This window comes from Psammomys obesus, unplaced genomic scaffold (genome assembly GCF_907164565.1).
Source record: "Psammomys obesus unplaced genomic scaffold, mPsaObe1.curated_primary_1811, whole genome shotgun sequence".
Classification (NCBI taxonomy): Eukaryota; Metazoa; Chordata; class Mammalia; order Rodentia; family Muridae; genus Psammomys; species Psammomys obesus.
The window spans coordinates 6,669,280-6,689,719 of record NW_026586589.1 but is presented as its reverse complement, the minus strand read 5'-3'; the positions used below and the strand labels follow the sequence as shown (position 1 = coordinate 6,689,719).

General features: G+C 42.7%; 2 protein-coding genes across 5 annotated transcripts in view; one reads left to right on the top strand and one right to left on the bottom strand.

The window, feature by feature from the left end:
- The window catches only part of Mroh8 (maestro heat like repeat family member 8), a 62,278-nt gene extending 45,964 nt beyond the window's left edge, over positions 1-16,314 (bottom strand). Inside the window, exons 1-4 of the mRNA XM_055602243.1 lie at positions 16,031-16,314; positions 11,470-11,588; positions 8,646-8,791; positions 3,330-3,452 (exon numbers count right to left, since the gene is read on the bottom strand). Coding sequence (XP_055458218.1) covers positions 3,330-3,452; positions 8,646-8,791; positions 11,470-11,588; positions 16,031-16,314 — 672 coding nt within the window. The remainder of the gene's footprint in view (positions 1-3,329; positions 3,453-8,645; positions 8,792-11,469; positions 11,589-16,030) is intronic.
- The window catches only part of Rpn2 (ribophorin II), a 46,542-nt gene continuing 42,028 nt past the window's right edge, over positions 15,927-20,440 (top strand). For 2 of the 4 annotated variants that reach the window (XM_055602245.1, XM_055602246.1), the window contains exons 1-2: positions 15,928-16,174; positions 19,710-19,903. In XM_055602245.1, coding sequence (XP_055458220.1) covers positions 16,162-16,174; positions 19,710-19,903 — 207 coding nt within the window. In that variant the 5' untranslated portion in view covers positions 15,928-16,161. Of the gene's footprint in view, positions 16,175-19,709; positions 19,904-20,440 lie in introns of all 4 variants that reach the window. The other 2 variants (XM_055602244.1, XM_055602247.1) reach the window with 2 other exon arrangements.

Below are 20,440 nucleotides of genomic sequence, written 5' to 3'. Positions count from 1 at the left end.
CAGACTTAATCTTGTTGCTCACCCCAGGAAGAATCTTAAACAATCTTAATAAAAGTGAAAGTTTTGAGGGGAGGGATGATCAAAATACATTATACAAAATTCTCAAAAAAAAAAAAAAAACAAAACTATTTTTAAAATGATGGTGGGAAAAGAAGAGTCACCCCTGGGTTTGCATTATGGATTCCCAGATATGTGGAGCTGTGGTGAGACTACATTATAAAGACATCGCCAGGGACAGGGAAGTAGCACAAAGGTAACACAAGAAGGTATTCTCTCTGGGGACAGGAAAAGCAGAGGAAAGGCAGGAAGCTGGATCTGACATGAGGAAGAGAGAAGCAGATGTGAATAAAGGAGGAACTTGAACAAACAGTTATTTTGAATTTCCCAAGTGTGATGGGAGGCAGACACATTAAGAACTGTGTGAGTTCCAGGCCAGACTGGTTTACATAGTGAGAGAAACAAACAAAAACCAACCAACCAACCAATCAACCAACCAACCAAACAAACAAAAAAACTAGTTGGATATTCATGAGTAGATTCCCAGACTATACTTATGTTAGAAATATTTCCCCCCAAATTAAAACAGTATCAAAAAATTTAAAAATGAGTTGTCTCAAAGTTCTCAATGAAAGCCAGGCAGACATTAGGGCATCTGAGCTTTAGAGAGACTAAATGATTTGACAAGGAGGCATGGTTGTGAAGGATCTGGATTCAGAAGAATGAAGCTGGCCAAGGAGGACGAAGAGGCACTGAGGACAAGCTTGGGACACCAGGATTCTGTTACAACAGGCCTTTTTATTTGTGTGCATGAGTGACAGTCAGCCACGTATGCAACAAAAATTTACTGCTTCATTTTCCTGAACAGTCCATTATTTAAACAAGTTTTTGTTATTCGTACTCATCCCACTTATTGCCAGGGTTTTGTTCTGCCATACAGTGGCATTTGTGTACACATCTTCACAGAATTTCCGGGTTATGTGGTAGGTGTATTTACCTTATTAACACGCTGCCCAACTGTTCTCTAAACTGGCTCACCATTTTCCCTTCCCACCAGCCGTGTGTATTGAAATTTTACTCTGTAGCCTCACCAGCACCTGGTATTGCCTTTTTTATGCTGGCCAGTTTACTGGTGTCTAATTGAATCTTGCTATGTTTTTAACTTATTTTTCTCTAATCACAGTGGTGGAACACCTTTTCAAGGAGTTAAACAGAAGCCTTTGGAGAACTCATAGAGATTTGTTTGCCTGCCTTTGCACATTTTGTTTTTGGTTTTATTGGCCTTTTGTTTAATGCAAGAGGCATGCATGAGTGTGGGTCAAGAAAGGTGAATTGATGCCTTCAAACGCACTAGCTAATTTTATGTCAACCTAACATGAGGTAGTTATTTTGAAAGAGAAAACCTCAACTGAGAAAAATCCCCCACCTAGACTAGCCCATGGGCTAGTCTGTGAGGTATTTTCTTGATTGATGATGATGTGAAAGGGGCCCGACTCCCAGTGTGTGGTGCCACTCCTGAGCTGGTGGTCTTTTCAAAGCAGGCTGAGTAAAGCATGAGGAACAAAGCCATTAGCAGCACTCCTCAATGGCCTTGGCATCAGTTCTTGCCATGACTGAGTTTTCCTCAGAGATGGACAGTTATCTCATGATGTAAGCAAATTAAACCCTTTCCTCCCCAAGTCGCTTTTGGTCATACTGTTTTACCACAGCAATAGAAAGGCTGTTTTAGACAGCCATTCATTAAGGTGGGTCACTAATGCCTTCAAGTTCTTTTTTTGCAACAACTCTAACCTTATTCTTCTTGTGAGATGTGCATGAGAAGTAGAGCAACTACTTCTGCTGTGTACCTGCTCTCTTGGTGTTGGAGGAATGCATTTTCAACCCTTGTGCATGTGGCTGCAGTGACTAGGTAGATTCAACTATCCAAAGAATTTCCTCATGAATACTAGCTACCCCTAACTCTTGTAGACAGAACCTCTTCTCAGCACAGATTTTGATAGATACTAGCCATGGGCACACTACTCCTGGCTGGCTGGATCCATCCACAGAGAAGGAATGGTATTGTGCTGTCTGAGATTTGCCATTAGTGGGTTTTCCAGGTTGGCTGCTTCAATTTCAGGGCAATCAACTGTTGTCAATCCTGGTGCAAACAGAACTTGGAAAGTAATTCATGTTGTCTTGGTCCTGTGGCTGTCCCCAGCCAACTAGAAAGCTGCAGTAATTCATAAATACGCATTCTTTCAATCTGTTCTTGACATATTATTTGGAATAGTTCTCAGTCTACTTGCTTTTCAAATTGAGGTCATTTCTAGGTGACTGGAAACTCTTAGAGGAAAAGGATTAAAGTTGCTAGAGGATCCTGTAACTGTGTCTCCTGGCAAAACTGTCAGCTGGTTATCTGTAACTGTCTCTCCTGGTGAAACTGTCAGCTGGTTAGCCTTAATTTTTATAAGGCGCCTGTCAACCCAACAAGCCCTCAGATCTCTGGTTTGAGGAGAATTGCTCATATTTTGGGATACATAAGCGATGTCAGAATCAGAAGTCCAGCAGGTTGGAGAAACTGTAGGGAGCCCTTCCAGACAAGGAGACTAAAGTACCAGAAAGAAGATGTGTGAGTAAGTATATCACTCCTTTGCAGAATCTTTCTGGATCCTCTAACACAGACCATCCATCCCTCTATCCCCCATATACTCATTTAAGCTTTTGCCAGAGTCCAACAACTGATTGTAGCTTGCTAGGCTATGGAGCAGGGATTATGTCTTCTTTGTCTTTGTGGCCTCAGTGTCAGTGTCTGGAACTGGCAGGTATTTAGTAAGACATTTTATGAATAGATGAGCTTTGGCAGAAGGTAGCTGAAATAAGTACAAACAGGAAAAAAATACAACAGTGACAATAATATTATCACGTTTCTCAAATGCGTATGGTATATCAGAAACTGTTACATAGCTTATATATATCTTTAATTAAATGTTAACAATAATTCTGTGAAGTAAATACAGCTATTCTCGCTTTATTAAATGAGAAACTGAGGCAATCATAAGTTAAATCCTTTCTGGAAGTCACACAGCTACAACGGGGCAGAGCTGACTCCTAGACCCAGGCATTTGACCGCAGCCTTTGTCCCGGAATTACTGCTTAAGTTTTTCACTTAAATGCAATTCTTCTATCTTTGTTTCTCTTTTAAATGATTTCCAAGTGATCACATTTGAGAGGTGGCTCGGGGTATCCTTCTTTGTTGGACAGACATTGCTATGAGATGAACTGATAACATGGCCATGGGCCAGATCAAGAGTTCAAGCACCGCTGTAATCTCTGCTGTGCCCAGTACTTACACTTAGAACATGCACTATTTCTGGCATGTGGCGCAGAATAAATGATTCCGTGTCTTCATCATAAGGTAAAGTTTGGCTCAGAGAAGACAAAGACCTTAGGAACTTCAACTTTTCAAGTTCACCCTGAATTTGTGGGGAAAAAGATAAAAATATAATTACACATCACAATCTTATTTGATAAATGTACAATGCTTTTGTGAAGTTTCTTGAAGTGTTTTTAAACAGATCATTATGTCCAGATCAGACTTTCTGAGGAGTGTACAAATTAGAGAGGCATCCCAGGGAACTTCCTTATCACTCAGTGCCTTGGCTGGGGGCCTCCCCTCATGCCTGCGGCTACAGTACTGAGCGCTCTCCCTACCTTTGGCTTCACTATACCATCTACCTACCCTCTACTGTGCTGCCAGATGAAGATTCCCAAAGGTGACCTCCCATTCAGTGACTTGATGTCACTAAAGAGTCACCATTTCAAGTTCTTAAGGCTTCCTTTAAAAATGTAAGTTCTGGTATGAATAAAATCTTTCCATATTGAATTTTGTTTTTTATCAGAAAATCAATATCTTATTAGAGAAATTTTGAAATAAATTATGAAGAGGAAAATATAGGCCAAGTCTAACCTTAAGAACATTTCTTCCGGTCTTTCCCCAGTTACAGATGGTATGAACTAATATATGTTCCCTAGAGAGCAAGGAGTGATTTTATGGCCTCCAGCTGCTCCCGAGTGCTGGAGTCAGGAGTGCTGCACTAGCATGGATGTCTTGCTCTCCAGGTTTTGTTGTTGTTTTGTTTTGTTTTTTCTTGGCCAGGTGCATTTTTTTCTCAACAGTACCCACAGAGGTCAAGGCCCTTCCCAATGCAATATAGTTGATGGCTTCAAGCCATGTCTTGTTTTGTCCCGAGGTAGCCATAGATCTAGTCAATTAACTTCCATGATGCCCTTTCTTGCTTCTGGGCTGTATACCTCCTGCCCTCTCTACATTTTTGCTAGAACTGCATGTATTTTAGGAGTTGGATCATACTTTTTGTCTTGAAGCAGAATCATGAGCCCTTCCTAAGTGCGCCCACAGCTATCACAGCACTTGAGATAACCTCATAGAATTACTTTCTTCTTTATCTATTCCTTTGTTAACAAAAGGAGTGGGCTTTCTTTTGTTTTAATTCATCGCAGCAACCTAAATCCTTTATTAAACAAAAATTTTTTATAAAACCTTATGATACTAAACACAAAAAATAGTTCTAAATTTTAAAAATAAAATGTTTCACATCAAAAGTAAAGACCAACAGACTGACTTCTGGTATTTTGTTGTTGTTATTGAATTAGTTATTAAAATATATAATTTAGTAAAATTTTATAAACCAGTAATATTCATTTACACCACAAAGAAAGCTGGTTTCCAGAAGCTTCTCTCCCACCTTGCCCCAGTGAAGGCTCCAAAGGCCCTTTAGTATAATTTGACAACTTACTATTGGTTAAATTTCTAGGGAACAAAGTAAATAAATGTTAGGATTTCTTAAAGCATCGTATAACTTTCTTGAGGAAAGTTTGTAGTTCCGTGAATTCTAAGTGATACACATACATGTCACCACCACCATCATCAGAGGACAGAATGGTTCCATCACCTCTGAAACTTCCCTCCTGCCTTCATCCATCTGTGACCATGCCCTTTCCCATGTTCTCCAGTGGGAACCACTCATCTGTTTGCCAACCCTGTAGTTCTGTCTTTTCTAACGTGTTTCGTATCTGAAAGTCTAACTCACACAGTCTCAAAGATTGACTTCTTTCACTGGTAAGGACGCCACTGAGACGGAACTGTGCTGCCCAGCCATCAAGTTTGTCTTTTATTGGGGAGTAGTAACTAACATTCTGTTTTATAGATGTGCTGTAGTTGTTGATCACTGAACATTTTCAATCTCACTGTACCAAGTAAATAGCAGGTGTATATTCACTTCTTGGTGATTGGCTAAATGAGATCTAAAAGCCCCAAAGAAGGGAAAATTGCTGGAAATACTAACAGAAGTTGCTGTAGTAAAAGCCTCTCATCAAAGTCTAGGCCAAGCAAACTATGACATGTTAGGATGGGAGACATTAAGTTAGAGGGTAACAGGGCAAGTAAAGTGTTTGCCATGCAAACATGAGGACCTGAGCTCAACCCCCAGCACCCACTTCAAAAGCTAGGTGTGTGGTCAGTCAAACCTAATCAGAAAACCTCCAATCCCAGTGAGAGACCCAATCTCAATCAAACATGGTGAACCATTACTGAGGAACAAGCTCCGGCATTTACATGCATGTGCACTCAACATGCCCACCCTGACACACACACACACACACCAAGAGAGTGAGAGACAGGAGGAAGACAAGGGAGGAGGAAGAAGAAGAGAAATCTCATATGTATTGTGTGGATGCAACACCTTCCAATTAAAAAAAAAACCTGTGGTGGAGCCTGGCATGGTCTTTAATCCCAGCACTCAGGGAGGCAGAGGCAGAAGGATCACTGTGAGTTCAAGGCCAGCATGGTCTACAAAGAGAAACCCTGTCTCAGAAAAAAAAAAAAAACAACAAAAAACAAACAAAACAAACCTATGGCCTATGGCTAAAGCAGGAAATAAGTGGGACATCTGTTAGGCAGAAAGGATTCTGGGATAGAGCCAGGCACTTGAGATTCCCCCTCAAGATACGAAGAGGATGGATGCTTGGTGCCTGAGTTCAGGTGACAAGCTATGTGGCAAAGTGTACATTAGCATAGTGGGTTATTTTAAGATACGAGTTAGTCAGGGAAGAGCCTAGCTATGTGGCCTATGTATTTGTAAAATAATAATTGAGTCTTATGAGTCATTATTTTGGGAGCTAAAGGGATGGGAGAAAAAACCACCCACAATATAATGGCATCGAACTGCTACAGGGGGTGGGGTTAAGAACTACAGGGGTGGGGTTAAGAACTACAGGGATGGAATTAAGAACTACAGGGGTGGGGTTAAGAACTACAGGGGTGGGGTTAAGAACTACAGGGGTGGGGATAAGCAAGTGGATACATTTTCTTACCAAATTGTCTGTAACAAAAATAAAACCAAAAAATATACTGATTTTAGACAATTGTGTACAACTAGCATCTAATTATCTCCTGTGACCATATAATCAGACTTTATAGCAGTGGTTCTCAACCTTACTGATGCTATGATCCTTTATCATAGTTCCTCATGTTGTGGTGACTCCCAACCAAAAATTATTTCATTGTTACTTCATAACTATAATTCTGCTACTATTATGAATCATAATGTAAATATCTAATATGCAGAAGATCTGATATTGAAAGCTTGAAAATGGCACTTATGGAAACTGGGAAACTGAACTTCAGGAAAGTACTTGCTGTGCATGGTGGCTTGAACGAGAATGGCCCCCATGGGCTCGTATGTTTGAATACTGGGTTCCCAGTTGTTAGAACTGAGGAGAGGACTAGGAAGTGTGGCAGCTGGAGGAGGAGTGTTCCCAGAGGTGGGCTTGAAGTTCAAAGCCCCACAGCATCCCCAGTGCATGCCCTGCCTTCTGCTTTAGACAGAAGGGCAAGCTCTCGGCCTTTCCTGTGGCCATGCCTTTGCTCCGCTGATGGACTCCAACACTCTGAAACTCTCAGCTCAGTTACATGCTTTCTTTTATACGTTGCTTTGGTCATGGTGTTTTTTCACAGAAGTAGAAGAGAGACTAAGACACTGTGCAAGCATGAGACCCTGAGCACAGGCCCCAGCAGCCATGTAAAGGCTGAGCACATCAGACTGGCAGAGTCCTGGAACTTGTTAGCCAATCAGTCTAGTGAAATCAGTGGGCTCCAAGTTCACTTGGAGGTCCTGTCTCAAAAATAAGGTAGAAAGAGACTGAGGAAAACACTCAGTGTCCATCTCTGGCCTCCACATACATGCATACACATATGAACATGTACCATACCATACATACATAAGTGACACACACCACTTGACTCCATTTATTGGTGTATCTAAGAATTATTTATGGTGTATTCAGAAACCCATATCTAAGAATATTTATCAATGAACTAAAAGAAAAAAACAATACCCAGAAAGAATCTAAATGCCTAATGATGGGGTGTTTGTTAAATTAGGGGATTGTTTTCTTTTTAATTTTGTGATTACTTATGTTTACGAGTGTTTTGTCTGTGTGTATGTATTTATGTGCACCGTGTGTGTGCCTGGTACCCTCAGAGGTCAGAAGAGGATGTTAGATCCTGGGATTGGAGATAGGAACAGTTGAGTGCCGAGAACCGAGGTGGTTGGATCCTGTGAAAGAGCAGTAAGTGCTCTAAACCACTGACCCATCTCTCTAGTCACTGGTATTTGTTTTCTTATATTCTATTTATTCATCTAAGTTTATTTTTAAATAAAGATAATAATTCCTGGAAGGCAAAGACATGTGGATCTGTGAGTTCAAGACTAGCCTGGTCTAAACAGTGTGTTCCAGGACATCCAGAACGACACAGAGAGACCCTACATAGTCTTATCCCAGTTTTCAAGGTCCAGCACTGTCTGCCCATACCTACCTCTTTACCTTATCTCGTATCACTGTCCTCCTTTATCACCATGAGCTAAACCTGTGAGGCAAGTTCCTCAAGCATGCTGTGTCCCTTCTGACTACTTTACAGTACTCAACTCCTCCAATTCTAACCTTTACTTTCTCCTTTTATCCCTCATATCTGAACTCAAAGGTAACTTCCTCAGAGGTGCCTTCCCTCTCCTCAGGTAGAGGTAAGTTTTCTTACACTCTCACAGGTTGTGTGACTGGTTCAGCTCAACAATGGGATGCCATATACCCAGTAAACTGGACAGCACAGATTTACAGTTACTCACCTAGAACATGTGTGACTGTTTTCCTGTGATTATAGTCATTTGTAGGGACAGAAGATGCTAATGGTGGTTATGTTTTAAAAAAAGATGCAATGAGAGATTAACATTTAACTCTTTTTTGTTTTGTTTTGTTTTTCTAGACAGAGTTTCTCTGTGTAGCCTTGGCTGTCATAGACTCCTTTTTAGACCAGGCTAGCCTCAAACTCACAGAAATCCTTCTGCCTTTGCCTCCCCAAGTGCTGGGATTACAGGCATGCGCCATTACATGTGGCTTAATCTTTGGCTTAATCTTTAGCTTCTGTTATGGCTCTAATATTTATTTTATTTATTAAAATGTAAATTTAATAATTTATAATGTAAAAATTATAATAAAAATACATTTTATAACCCGTAAAGTGTTTGTATATATAACAGTATTTTTTATTATAGAAAATAAATTGGATTGCTCATCAAAATTACCATACGTACCTTCAGCTCAGCATGTAAAGCCTCCTGGACAGACTGGACCAGCCTCTCAACAGCGGCCTCGCTGAGGGGTTCCTGGGGAGTTAGGGATCCGAGGTTATCTTGAGGGAGCTCAGGAGTGAGTCCAGGGATGTCCGAGATGTCCGAATCTGATACCAAAAGAGAGACACTGGGTAATGCCTCTGTGTGGTGTGAAACGCTGCTGCTGGGTGGTGCAGAGCAGGGGGCACACACTTTCTCCTGCCTGCTCTGACCAAGACCTTTCCCTCCTCCAACTTGCACTTTTTTCCTCAGCTGCACAATCAGTGTTCCTAAAGCCGCCTAGCCACAAGGACCTTTAGGCCCGAGCCATAACAAGATGGTACAGATGATAACCTTAAAATCTCAAGTCTGAATGCCTTTGTTGATTGCTGAGCAGCGCTCCTAGAACCTTCTCCTGTGGTCTGAATTTGAATAAACAAGTTTTGCAGAAGACCAGTATGGCCTTGGGTCACAACAATCCCACAGATTTTGTCAGGAAGATAATTTCTAAGAATCCTTCCATGGGGGCTGGAAAGGTGGCTCAGCGGTGAAGAGCACTGTCTGCTCTTCCAGAGGTCCTAAGTTCAATTCCCAGCAATCACATGGTGGCTCACAACCATCTACACAAGTATCTGATGCCCTTTTCTGGCAAGCAGGTGTACATGCAGATAAAGCACTCATCTACAATAAATATATAAATAAACAGATAGATTAGATAGATAGATAGATAGATAGATAGATAGATAGATATAGATAGATAGATCTTTTAAAAAAATCCTTCCATCTTCATTCAGAGCACCAAATGGACAAACACTAACATTAAATTTTTATGGTCAACTTTCATCTTAGAACAAGGAGGATCTGCTGCTTCTGCTATCTGGCCCAGGACCTGGAATCCTAGACCTTTCCAAAGACTGTACCAAAATACCTACACAAACATCAAGGAGGCAGGTTCCTCTTGGCTGCACTGAGGAGTTATAGAAGCTTGTCCTAAGCTATCTAAGTATGGTGTTCTTGTCAGAGAAAACAAGTTTAATAATAAAATAGACTGCCTTGTAAAAGAAAAAAAAATCAGCATTTCACAAATAACTGAAAATCCTAGGGGTCTGGACTTAACCACAAATACTTTCAAATTTTCATTCAAAGAGCTGGTGCATACTGAGTGATCGAACATTGCTCTCCTGTAGTGGAGTCAAAAAAGACATAAAGCCAAACTGAAAAGATGAAATGGGTCCTGAGGATTTCAACCCTACTTTTGAATTCTCTTTGGTTTCCTGAATGCTTCAGGTGGGAACTTCTTCCACGTCTTGTCCTCTACTACAATTAAATTAAATTACAATTTAATTAAAGCCACATACTCATTTACCTCTGGCCTTGGCATGGGATGCTTACTCTGCCTACATTTCCCTTCCTTCCCACACATTATTACCTCTCCTTGCCTTGCTGATTCCTACCCATTCTTCAGGTCTCCGCTCCAAATGCCTCCTGGCCATTAATAAGATCTGAGATATCAAATTCTCTGACCCCACACCCCAGTGCATGCATAACACTTAATTCCAGCTCTGTCTCTGTAAATACCCGTCTGTTCACTGCTGCAGCTCCAGAGTCTGATCATGTTAGGGCACAGCAGGGCATTGATATCTTTTGAGCATATGAATGAGCAAATGTGATCCCCAGGCACAGCAGGTCTTTCCTGGCTTGCACACAGGAATTCCATTTCCATCTCTTTAGGTTACTTTTCCCTCCATTTCTCCCATGGGTTGTCCTTAAGCAGCTTCCTTAAACTAACAACCACCACTGAAAGCAGGGTGGTTGTTACCATCTCTCTTACTGTAGTCTCAGCCTCGTTTAATTCTTCCACAGTGCTTACTACTCCTCACAATTGTTTTTAGTTCCTGTGTTTTGGAAGGTCTCCTTTCTGGGCTGTGCCAGTTACAGGTGGCGGGGACCATGGCTGGTTACAGTTGCTGTGTATTCAGCAGTACTCAGTTCCTGTCTGCTGAATACCCAAGGATGACTCCTCTGCAGGCCAGTCTAGATGCCACCTTTAGCCATGTGGCCTTTCCTTTCTGGGAATCTCTCTAGCACTTACCCTGCTGCAGTCTACAGTACCATCTCTCAGGACCAACTTTAGTTTCCTGTGTGTCTAGTCTAACGCTAAGCTCTCTCTGTGCCACTCTTGTTTCAGAGTTTTAACATCACGAAACAAAATAATCATCAAAATCTAGCTAAGGGCTGGTCATCTGGCAATTATTTAATCAATATCTCTTGGCTAGACTTTTTTTTTAAGATTTATTTATTTATTACGTATACATTATTCACCCTGCCAGCCAGAAGAGGACACCAGATCTCACTGTAGATGATTGTGAGCCACCATGTAGATGCTGGGAATTGAATTCAGGAAGGGCTCTTAACCACTGGGCCATCTCTCCAGCCCTCTTGGCTAGACTTTTTTTAAAAAAAGATTTATTTATTTTTATTTTATTTGTTTGCATGCTCTGTCTGCATGTATGTCTGTGTACCATGTGTGTGTAATGCCCACAGAGTTCAGAAGAGGGCACTGGACCCTCTGGAACTGGAATAACAGATGGGGGAGCTACCATGTGGGTTCTGGCACTTGAACCTGGTTTTCCACAAGAGCAACAAGTACTGTTGGCTACACTTAGGGTGTAGCTTGGTGGTAAAGCATTTGCCTAGCATGTGTAAAGTCCTAGGTTCAACTCCTAGTATGAAAATAACGGCAAAAATCCTTCTCCCTACTCACTTAAAAAAACAAAAACAAACAAAAAAACCTTCCCCCTTTCACCTGTTAATTCAATACTAGGTACACCTTTTTGAATGTCTTCTAAGTTGCTCAGATGTAGATCCACACTTCCTGAGTCACTGTCAGAAGCACAAGGGATCACTACCTCTGTGCCACAGACCCTAGGAACAAAAAAGGGAATTCAAAAAATTAGTTTTTCAGAAGAGCTTCTGTTGAAAGCCCATGTACCCCTTTTTCAGAGAAGCAGTTATTGATCATCAACCTAGACTGAATAGTCCCTCCCTACCCTAGCCCAGTCACTTTGCTTTCATAGTACTTGTTCCTGTGTTATACTGTTTATCAGACATTTGTCCACAGTGCACCGCCAGCACCCAGAATAATGTTACTCTCTTGTGGGAGTGACAAATGAACACAGGCTGCAGTGGGCACTAGCTCTCCAACAGGCTTCAATCTCTCTTACCCTTGCTTGATTTGTCTTTTTTCTGAAATCCATAATACCTTCCAGTATAGCACCCAGTTATTCATTTATTCATGCTGGCGAAAGCCTGGGCTTCACACATGCTATGCACAAACTGTACTCCAGCCTTATTATGCCTCAGCCTAACTGATTGATCGGTTTATTGATTTATATATTTTTGCAGTGCTAGGGATTGAGCCAGAGTATAGTGTATTCTAGGAAGGCACTCTGCACTCTACTAATGAGCTACAGCCCACACTTCTAATTTAGTTATTTACAATGCTCAGTGTTTAATCATTTCTTCTGCTAAGATATAGGCGCCCTGCTGACAACGATTGCAGACTGCTCTGGATGCATTCCATCAGTCTAGAACAGTGACCTGTACATGACAATCCCAATCCTCTGGAAGCTGAAACAGGAGGACTGCTATGAGTTCCGGGCTGGCTTGGGCTATGGAGTGAGACTCCCTTCTTGCAAACAAAATAGAGCAAAAAAAAAAAAAAAAAAAAAAAAAAGACAAAACAAGGAGACAGTGGTAAATGTGATCCAATTTTTATTAAAATAATGTTTTTGTAAAAGTGATGTATATGGAATACATATGTTTATACACCATAAACACACACACAATATTGTGAAATGGGGAAAAGGCGCAGTTAGAGACAAGTATCTATAAAGTAGGAAGCTTTCCATATTGTTTAAAAGTTTAATATTGGCATCAATATTAAGTGTTGACAATGACGTGGAATAAAAACATCCTATAAAGTGCAGTTGGAAGTATAAGTTGGTACAACTACTTTGGCAACAATTTATCATTAACCAGTAAAGTTTAAAGTGCATATACTCTATGACTCACTATTCTACACCTAAAATGTATTCTGGTAAAGCTTATACATGTATGGGGGAAATATATATATATATATATATATATATATATATGAATCTTCACAGAAGTGACCATCATGGTAAACAAACAAACAAACAAAACAACCCTTGAGGGAGCTGATGACTCAACATTAGAAGAACAGATAAACTGAGTGTGGTCACAGAGTGAAGTACTATAGAGCAATAAAAATAAGAAAGTCCAGCCAGAAATAACAATGCTCCCCATGCTCAAAGGGGCCAAGCAAGGTGGCTGACGCCTGTAATCCTAACACTTGGAAACCTAAGATAGGAGGAATTTGAGGCCAGCCTGGGCTAAGTAGAAAGACTCCATTTCTTTCTTTTTTCTTTTTTTAAAAAGGAAAAAAATAAATAAATAAAAAAGGTCATTTTAAAGAGTATTCAATAACATCCATTTAAAGGATAAAAAATACCCCAAACTAATATATGCTCTTTAAAATTATATTTATTTATTTTGCATATGTGTATGTGTGGGTGACTGTGTGCTATGGTGTATATGTTTAGAGGGGACAGACTAGGAATTTAGTTCTCCTTTTCCACCATGTGAGGTGCAAGGATTGAACTCAGGTGATCAGAATTGGTGGCAAGTGCCTCTATCCACTGAGCACTTTGCTGGACCTTAAAAACTTCTTGACACATGGTAAAGCACATGGTAAAGCCCTGAAGAGAAACAAGGGAACGATTCAATCTGAAGGGCCAGCATCTAAGTGGGAAGGGAAAGAAAGAATGGAATGGGTGCCAGCAGAGAGAACACTTGTACTGTTTCTTTCTTTGAAAGTATGGCAGCTGCAGCTGCACAGCGTTAGTAGTTAGCTTTTATGCTGAGGTGACAAAATACCTCCGGAAGCAGAGTGCTGAATGCTTGTGCCACCTCCTTTACCCTCTCTTCAGGTAAAGCTTTCTGGAAACACCCTCATAGACACGCCCAGCAGTGTTTCCATGGTGATTCTTTATAGAGACAAGCTGACAATGAAGATCAACCATCAGTGTCATTTTTTCCTCATGTTTCATAAAGAAAATCACATAGCTCAATTTTGAGAAAATCTTCAAGCCAATAAACTTGAAACTTATCCTATATACATGTATTTAATGATTATTTTTATTCATGTAATTTTTTAAAGAGTAAAAATTTTTTATATGTATAGGTGTTTTGCTTGCATATATTATGCCTGTGAACTACAAGCCTGCCTGGTGCGTGAAGAGGCCAGAAGAGAACATTGGATTACCTGAACTACAGTTCCAGATGGTCGTGAGCAGCTGGGAATGGAAACAGAGTCCCCTGAAGGAGCAGCCAGGGTTCTCCAATCTCTGAAGATTTTTTCAATTGATTTTTATTTTATTTTTCAGAGCTAAGGACCGAACCCAGGGCCTTGCGCTTGACAGGCAAGCTCTCTACTACTGACTTTTTAAAGGTGTATGAAAGAAAGTCTGCCTGCGTGTATGTCTGGGTATCAGGCACACACCTCGTGCCTGTGGGAAGCCAGAAGGAAATAGCTGATCTCTTGGAACTGAAGTTTACAGGCAGCTGTGAGCCACCACATGGGTGCTGAGAATCAAACCCAGGTTCCCTGCAAGAGCAGCAAGCACCCTTAACTGCTGAGACAACTTTCTAGTTCCTAATATAACTTTTAGGAGCCAACCCTCTAATGGTGGCATTGTATAGCTGACTTTTAAAGAAAATTCCAAAGTGGTTGTATCTTAGATCTCTATTAGCAGTGTATGAGCGTGTTAGTTGCTTCATAGCCTTGTCAACTATGTTAGTGGATGCTTAGCAGTGTCTGCCCATGTTTTAATCTGCAGTAACGTTGATCACGTTTTCATGTATTTATTTCCAAGTCATACATTTTATCACCCATGTTTTTTGGCAGGCTCTTTGCAGTTGGATGTTGGTGTATGTTTTTTGTTGGTATTGCTTTCTGAGACAGGGTCTCACTAAGTAGCCCAGACTGTCCTGGACCTCACTATGTAGACCAGGCTGGCCTTGAGCTCATAGATATTTACCTCCTAAGGGCTGGGACTAAAGAGGTCAGCTACCACACCCAGCTGTTGGTATATGCTATAACAACAGATTCTCCAAATATAGCCTGATTTCCTTGTTGTGTGTTTTCTTTTTCTTCAGTGCTAGGAATCTAACCCAGGATCCTATGCATATTAGGTAAGTGCTGTACCACTGAGCACAGCCCGAAGTGTAGTTCTTAAGTGAACTCTGATGGCTCTTTCCATTGACATCAGTAAGTAAGACATAACTCAAACTATTGACAATGGTCAAACTATTCACAATGTAAATTTTGCGGTCATAGCACTTTGAGTGTAAGGTAACCACGGCTGTTGACAAACTCATGATGTGGCTGAGGGTGACTTTTAAGCTTCATATCCTCCTGCCTCTGTTCTCCTAAGTGCTGGGATTACAGCTGTGCATCACCATACCAGCCGTGACTCATTTAAAATTTTAATCTCTGTTAACCTATCTTTGTTATTAGGTTTAGATAATCAACAAAACAAGCTCTGCTTTGCCATATATGCAAATTTTATGGTGTGAACAAATACTCTGAAATCATGGCCAAAATCAAACTACAAATGTTACCCTTGAAAATAAACTGTTCAGTGGTATGTTTACTGTCTTATGACACACGCATCTAGGCCATCACAAATGCTCAGACAATGGTACTATGCAATAAAATCAGAAAGTGAAGAGTTTAATTTTCATCCTATTTTCTTTCACCTTAAGGATGTATAATTTAAATAGCTGCATCTAACTGTCAGGTCCGACAGGTACGGTAGCAGCTGCTTGACACAGTTCGGGCTGCTGGAGCACCGTCGCCCTGGATAAAACTTCACTCATAAGTCAGTTGTGAACAACCTCAGTAACCCTTTAACCAGAATTTCCCAAAGCTTACCCAACCACACGTCACTAGGCAGCCCTCCCAACCGTACCCTTCTCGTGGCTTTGAAATTGGCCGGGCTGCGGAAGAGACCCGTGAGCGACACCGCGTCCGGCCAGTCACCGGCACTGGCCAATCAGCGGCGGCCCCGTCTTAGGCCCACCCCGAGACCTTGTCCAATCGCGTCCGGGCGGCGGGCCGAGCAGGACGGTTGGGAGGCGGTCGGTTCCAAGTGGGCCGCGGCGCGGGGGTGACGGCGGGTTCGCAAGCCGGAGCCGTGGGAGCGGCTCGCACGCCAGGGCTGAAGTCCCCCACGCCGCGGCTGCCGGGAACGGCGCTGCCGAGTGGGACCGCGGACACTGACCTTTGGCGGGAGCTCATCCTGGCCAGCGGAGTTTGCCGCGGGTCCCTGGCGTCCCCTCCGGCGCGCTCTTGGAGCCACTTCCCGGAGCGGAAGTCTGTCTGCTCGGACTCCGGTGGGACCTGCTCGGAGGAATGGCGCCGCCGGGTGAGGCGTTGCGCATGGCTCAACAGTGGGGCCCCGCGACCGACACGCTTTGGGGAGCGGGGCGTCGCCCGCGGGAGGCTAGTGCGGACTACACGGGCGCCGGCCAGGCGCGGTTCCCCTCCCCTACGGGGCAAGGGCATGGACTCGGGCGCTTGCGGGGTCGAGGGTGTGACGGAGCAGGGCTGCGAGCTGCTCAAGTCCCGGCAACCCGGAGGGTTGGTGGGGGGCCGTGCAGCGCGTGGCTACGGGTCCCCGCGAGGCCCAGCGCGAACCGTGGCAGCGCGAAGCCCCCGCCTGGCGTCCTTCATTCATTCGAACGGCACCGGCGGCCTGCGGCCTGTTTGGGAGCCACCTTTGGCATCGTCAAAGCTTTTGACCGTGTCACTGGACTTTCTTTGGGCTCTAAGTTCTTTTTTTTCCCTGACGGAGAGACTCACAGGTCTTTCTAGGCGCCTAAAGCCCACGCTGTGAAGTGATACGATGGGTGCAGGCTTGTGGCTGGCCACGTATTCATTGTGAGACCCGCTGCCAGGGACTTAACCCCTTTTTCCCTACCCCCCACCCCGGGCCTTAGTTTCTCACCTGGGATCTACTTCATAAGAGTTGTATTAAATGATATTTCTGTGCTTGCTTTTAGCAGTGCCGGGCAAAATTCAGTACTTGGTGGATTTTGAATGGACACTGTAGGGTGGAATCTTAGTGTGTTCTTTTGAAAAATGACTGTTTGCGTGTATATCTCATTCCCGCCGGCTGATGAGTAGCGTAGAAGTAACTCGACCACAATGAACAAAGCCTGGCATTTCACTTCTTAACTTGTTGGTAAAGTGGTTAAAGTCAGATTTTGTATTGAAACTTTCTGAAAGTTGAGTCTCAGTTATGTCTTGGGGCAGGGGCAGGTACCTACTTATGAACCTTCCATTTTTCTTTCTTGAGATAGGGTCTAGGAAGCTGGGGAGATGGCTCAGTGGAACTTGAGGATCTGAGTTCAAATCTTAGCACTGGGTGTGGCCGACTACATGTGCATGTAGCCCCAGCATTGGAGGGCAGAGACCAGCAGATCCCAGGAGGTAGCCAGTCTAGCCAAAATGGTTCCGGTCCAACGAAGAGGCCCTGTCCCAGGACATTAAGGAATAAAGCAGCAGAGGGAGACATCCTGTGTTTACTCTGTCCTCTCATGCGCGGCTCACAACATGCACAAACACACACAAAATAGGTAGCTGGACTCACCTCAAACTCAACATCTTGCTTCTGCCATCTCAGTCTTGGGGTGACAGGTATGAGCTACCATACCGGGAGGGCTAGCCTCCCTTTCTTGGTTTATAAAATGCTGGAGATACCCACCTCATTTGGATCCTGGAAGGGTTTGATGATTAATGCAGGGCACACAAAGAATTCAGCATAATTTGAGCCTACCTGCCAAATTAAGTGTTCAGGTCTTAGCCAGAAAAGTCACTATTGTGCTTAACCTGAGTTGGGAAGAGTCAGGGTCTAGCACAGAAGATGTGTCACTCATGACATCTAAGTACATCAAATCTCTGATTTTCCACTGGTCATTGGATTTTGCCAAAGTGCCTTGGTGCCTCTTTCTCCACATCCTCCTATCCATTAGCAATTCAGATAGGTTTTAACTTCAGATTGTAGCGAGACTGGCCACTTAGCACCTCCGCTTCTGTCGCTGCCCATGTTGGACATCATTCTCTCTGCGCTTGCATCATGGCAGTATTCTCCTACCTAGCCTGCTTCTTCCTTCCTTCCTTGTCTTTGCCCCTACTTAGTCTGGTATAACACAGTATCTTCCTCAACAAAGCAGTCCTCTTAAAATGCATGCCAGATTGCTTCCCTGCTCAGAACTTTTGCTGTGGTCCTCTTCTCCCAGTTACCATATAAGCTCCTGTTTCAGTCTTTTGTCTAGTTTGCTTGTTAGAGTTTATCCTCACATAGTTTTATGGTGCTCTCTGCTTTCAGATCTGCACTCAATGTCTTTGTTTCTTAGTTGAGCCTTCACAGACCACAGCATGCAAAATGCGCTCCTCCCAAGACACTCATTCTGTATTTTGTTTTTTTCCCCTAGTGTATTTACCTTTCAACATGCTAAATCATGTTTCTTAAATTTTTGTGTGATTGTCTTCCTTTTTTCACTAGAATGTAACTTACTACATTCACTGGAATGTAATAGCTAGGAATGGAGTTTTCCTAGCTGTATTTTTATTTTTAACACCAAAAATAGTGCTCACTATTTTTGAGTTCACTTCCCAGCACTAAGGGAAAAACAAGTCCACAGCACACAGGCTCATTCAGTATATTGCTGGATACTGCACATTATAGAGCTCTTTGCTTTTTTAGGTTAGGGTTAGGGACTTAGCGGTACTGTGCCCCAAACCCAGAGAATTCTACACTAAGCCACCACCTCGACACATACTTTAATTCTTAAAGACCTTTCACGTTTAGGTTGACAGCATACAAAGACGAAATAAAACTGCTGCACACAGAAGAGAGATTCTGTCTGAGTTATGTATCTCGTCAGCATTCTCAAAAACAACAACAAAAGTAGGGGCTGACAAGAGGACTCTGGAGGTTAAGGTTCTTGTCATTAAGTCTAATTGAGGAGATGACCTGAATTCAATCTGCAAGACTTACAAGAGAACTAACTCCAGGTTTTCCTCTGACCTCCACCCCAATTTAATTTTTTTAAATAGAGTGTGAACTCTGTGGTATTAACTGAGTTTGGGTCCAAGATTGACCAAGTATAAGCTACTGTAGTCCTTAGTTTTCTTCTTTATAAAGTAATACCTTTAACGAATCTTAATTCAAATTAAAATTGAGCTATAGGCAAAGGATTGATGTTAGCCTTGTAATTGCTTTTTAACACTTTTAACTTGGGTGACAGACAATTCATTTTTTCGTGACACAGCCTCAGGGATCACAGATGGGACTAGTTTTTCTTTGCACACACTTGTTAAATATTCATTCAGTGCAGTCTATAAGACCTGGGTATGCTGAGATAAACATGAGAAACAGTCTTTAGAGATTATAGTTTAGCAGAGAAATCAACCCTCATACTTTTACTGTGGAGAATGCTGGTCAGGTACAGTATAGACTGCACTGAGTGGCTACAGCAGCAACCACAATAGTATCAGCTGGGCCCAACTCAGGGAGAGCTTCTCAAAGATGCATAAGCTGAAACCTGAAAGGACATGTCATGCAAAGTTGGAGTTGGGGAAGACAAAGTGTTGCATAGGAAGGAACAAGATTCCTTGGGGAATAGGCTGGAAAGTGACAGTTGTTGGAAAGGGCGAGATTTGTTTGAGGAGAAGAGATCTAAGGGTTCAGGGTTGGTTCTGTCCCGAGAAGTTTTCAATGCGGATGGTGTGGTCTTGTCCTTGATGGTTGAAGATGGGGTCACCATTTTCCTCTTGAGGCTAAACCTGTGTTCTCTATCCTTTCCCACATGGTTGGGCTCCCAGACCTTGGTGCGTCATTGTTGGGACTGTGACTAGGATAGTGTGGCGTGTACTTAATACTGTTTTCCTCAAAGGTTCAAGCGCTGTCTTCATGTTGGCCCTGACAATCGTAGCCAGCACCCAGGCTCTGACACCCACCCACTACCTCACCAAGTATGATGTGGAGAGACTGAAAGCCTCCCTGGATCGTCCTTTCACAAATTTGGAGTCTGCCTTCTACTCCATAGTGGGACTCAACAGCCTCGGGGCACAAGTGCAAGATGTCAAGGTAAAATTGCCTTTCTTCTGTCCACAGTGTTTTAGGAGAACCTCTGGCTGTGTTCCTCTGGGGCGCTTTAAAACAAAACTCTTGCTGGTGTGAGGATAACCTGGTTCAACATAACAAATACTTCCTTCAGTCTGAGACTGTTTACTTAATGTATGTGGGGTCATGCTGGATGTTTCTAAGGAAAAGGAGTGAGAGCCTTCAGAAACTATCAGAACTCTGTGAAACTGTTCAGTACAGCATGTACTTGGTTTACATACTTCTGAATTGTTTTAGATTTGTTTTTTGTATAAGAGTGTTTTGCCTGCATGTCTGTGTATCACATGTGCCCAAGGAGTCCAGGATAGGACATCAGATCCCATGGAACTGGAGTTACAAATGGTTGTGAGCCACCATGTGGGTGTTTGGAACTGACCCCTGGCTCTCTGCAAGAGCAGCCAGTTTTCTTAACCACTGAGCCATCTCCCCAGCTCCAAAACATGTACTTGAAAAGTGCTAGGTGCATGGCTAACAAGTCATGGGGAGCTCAAGGGAGGACTC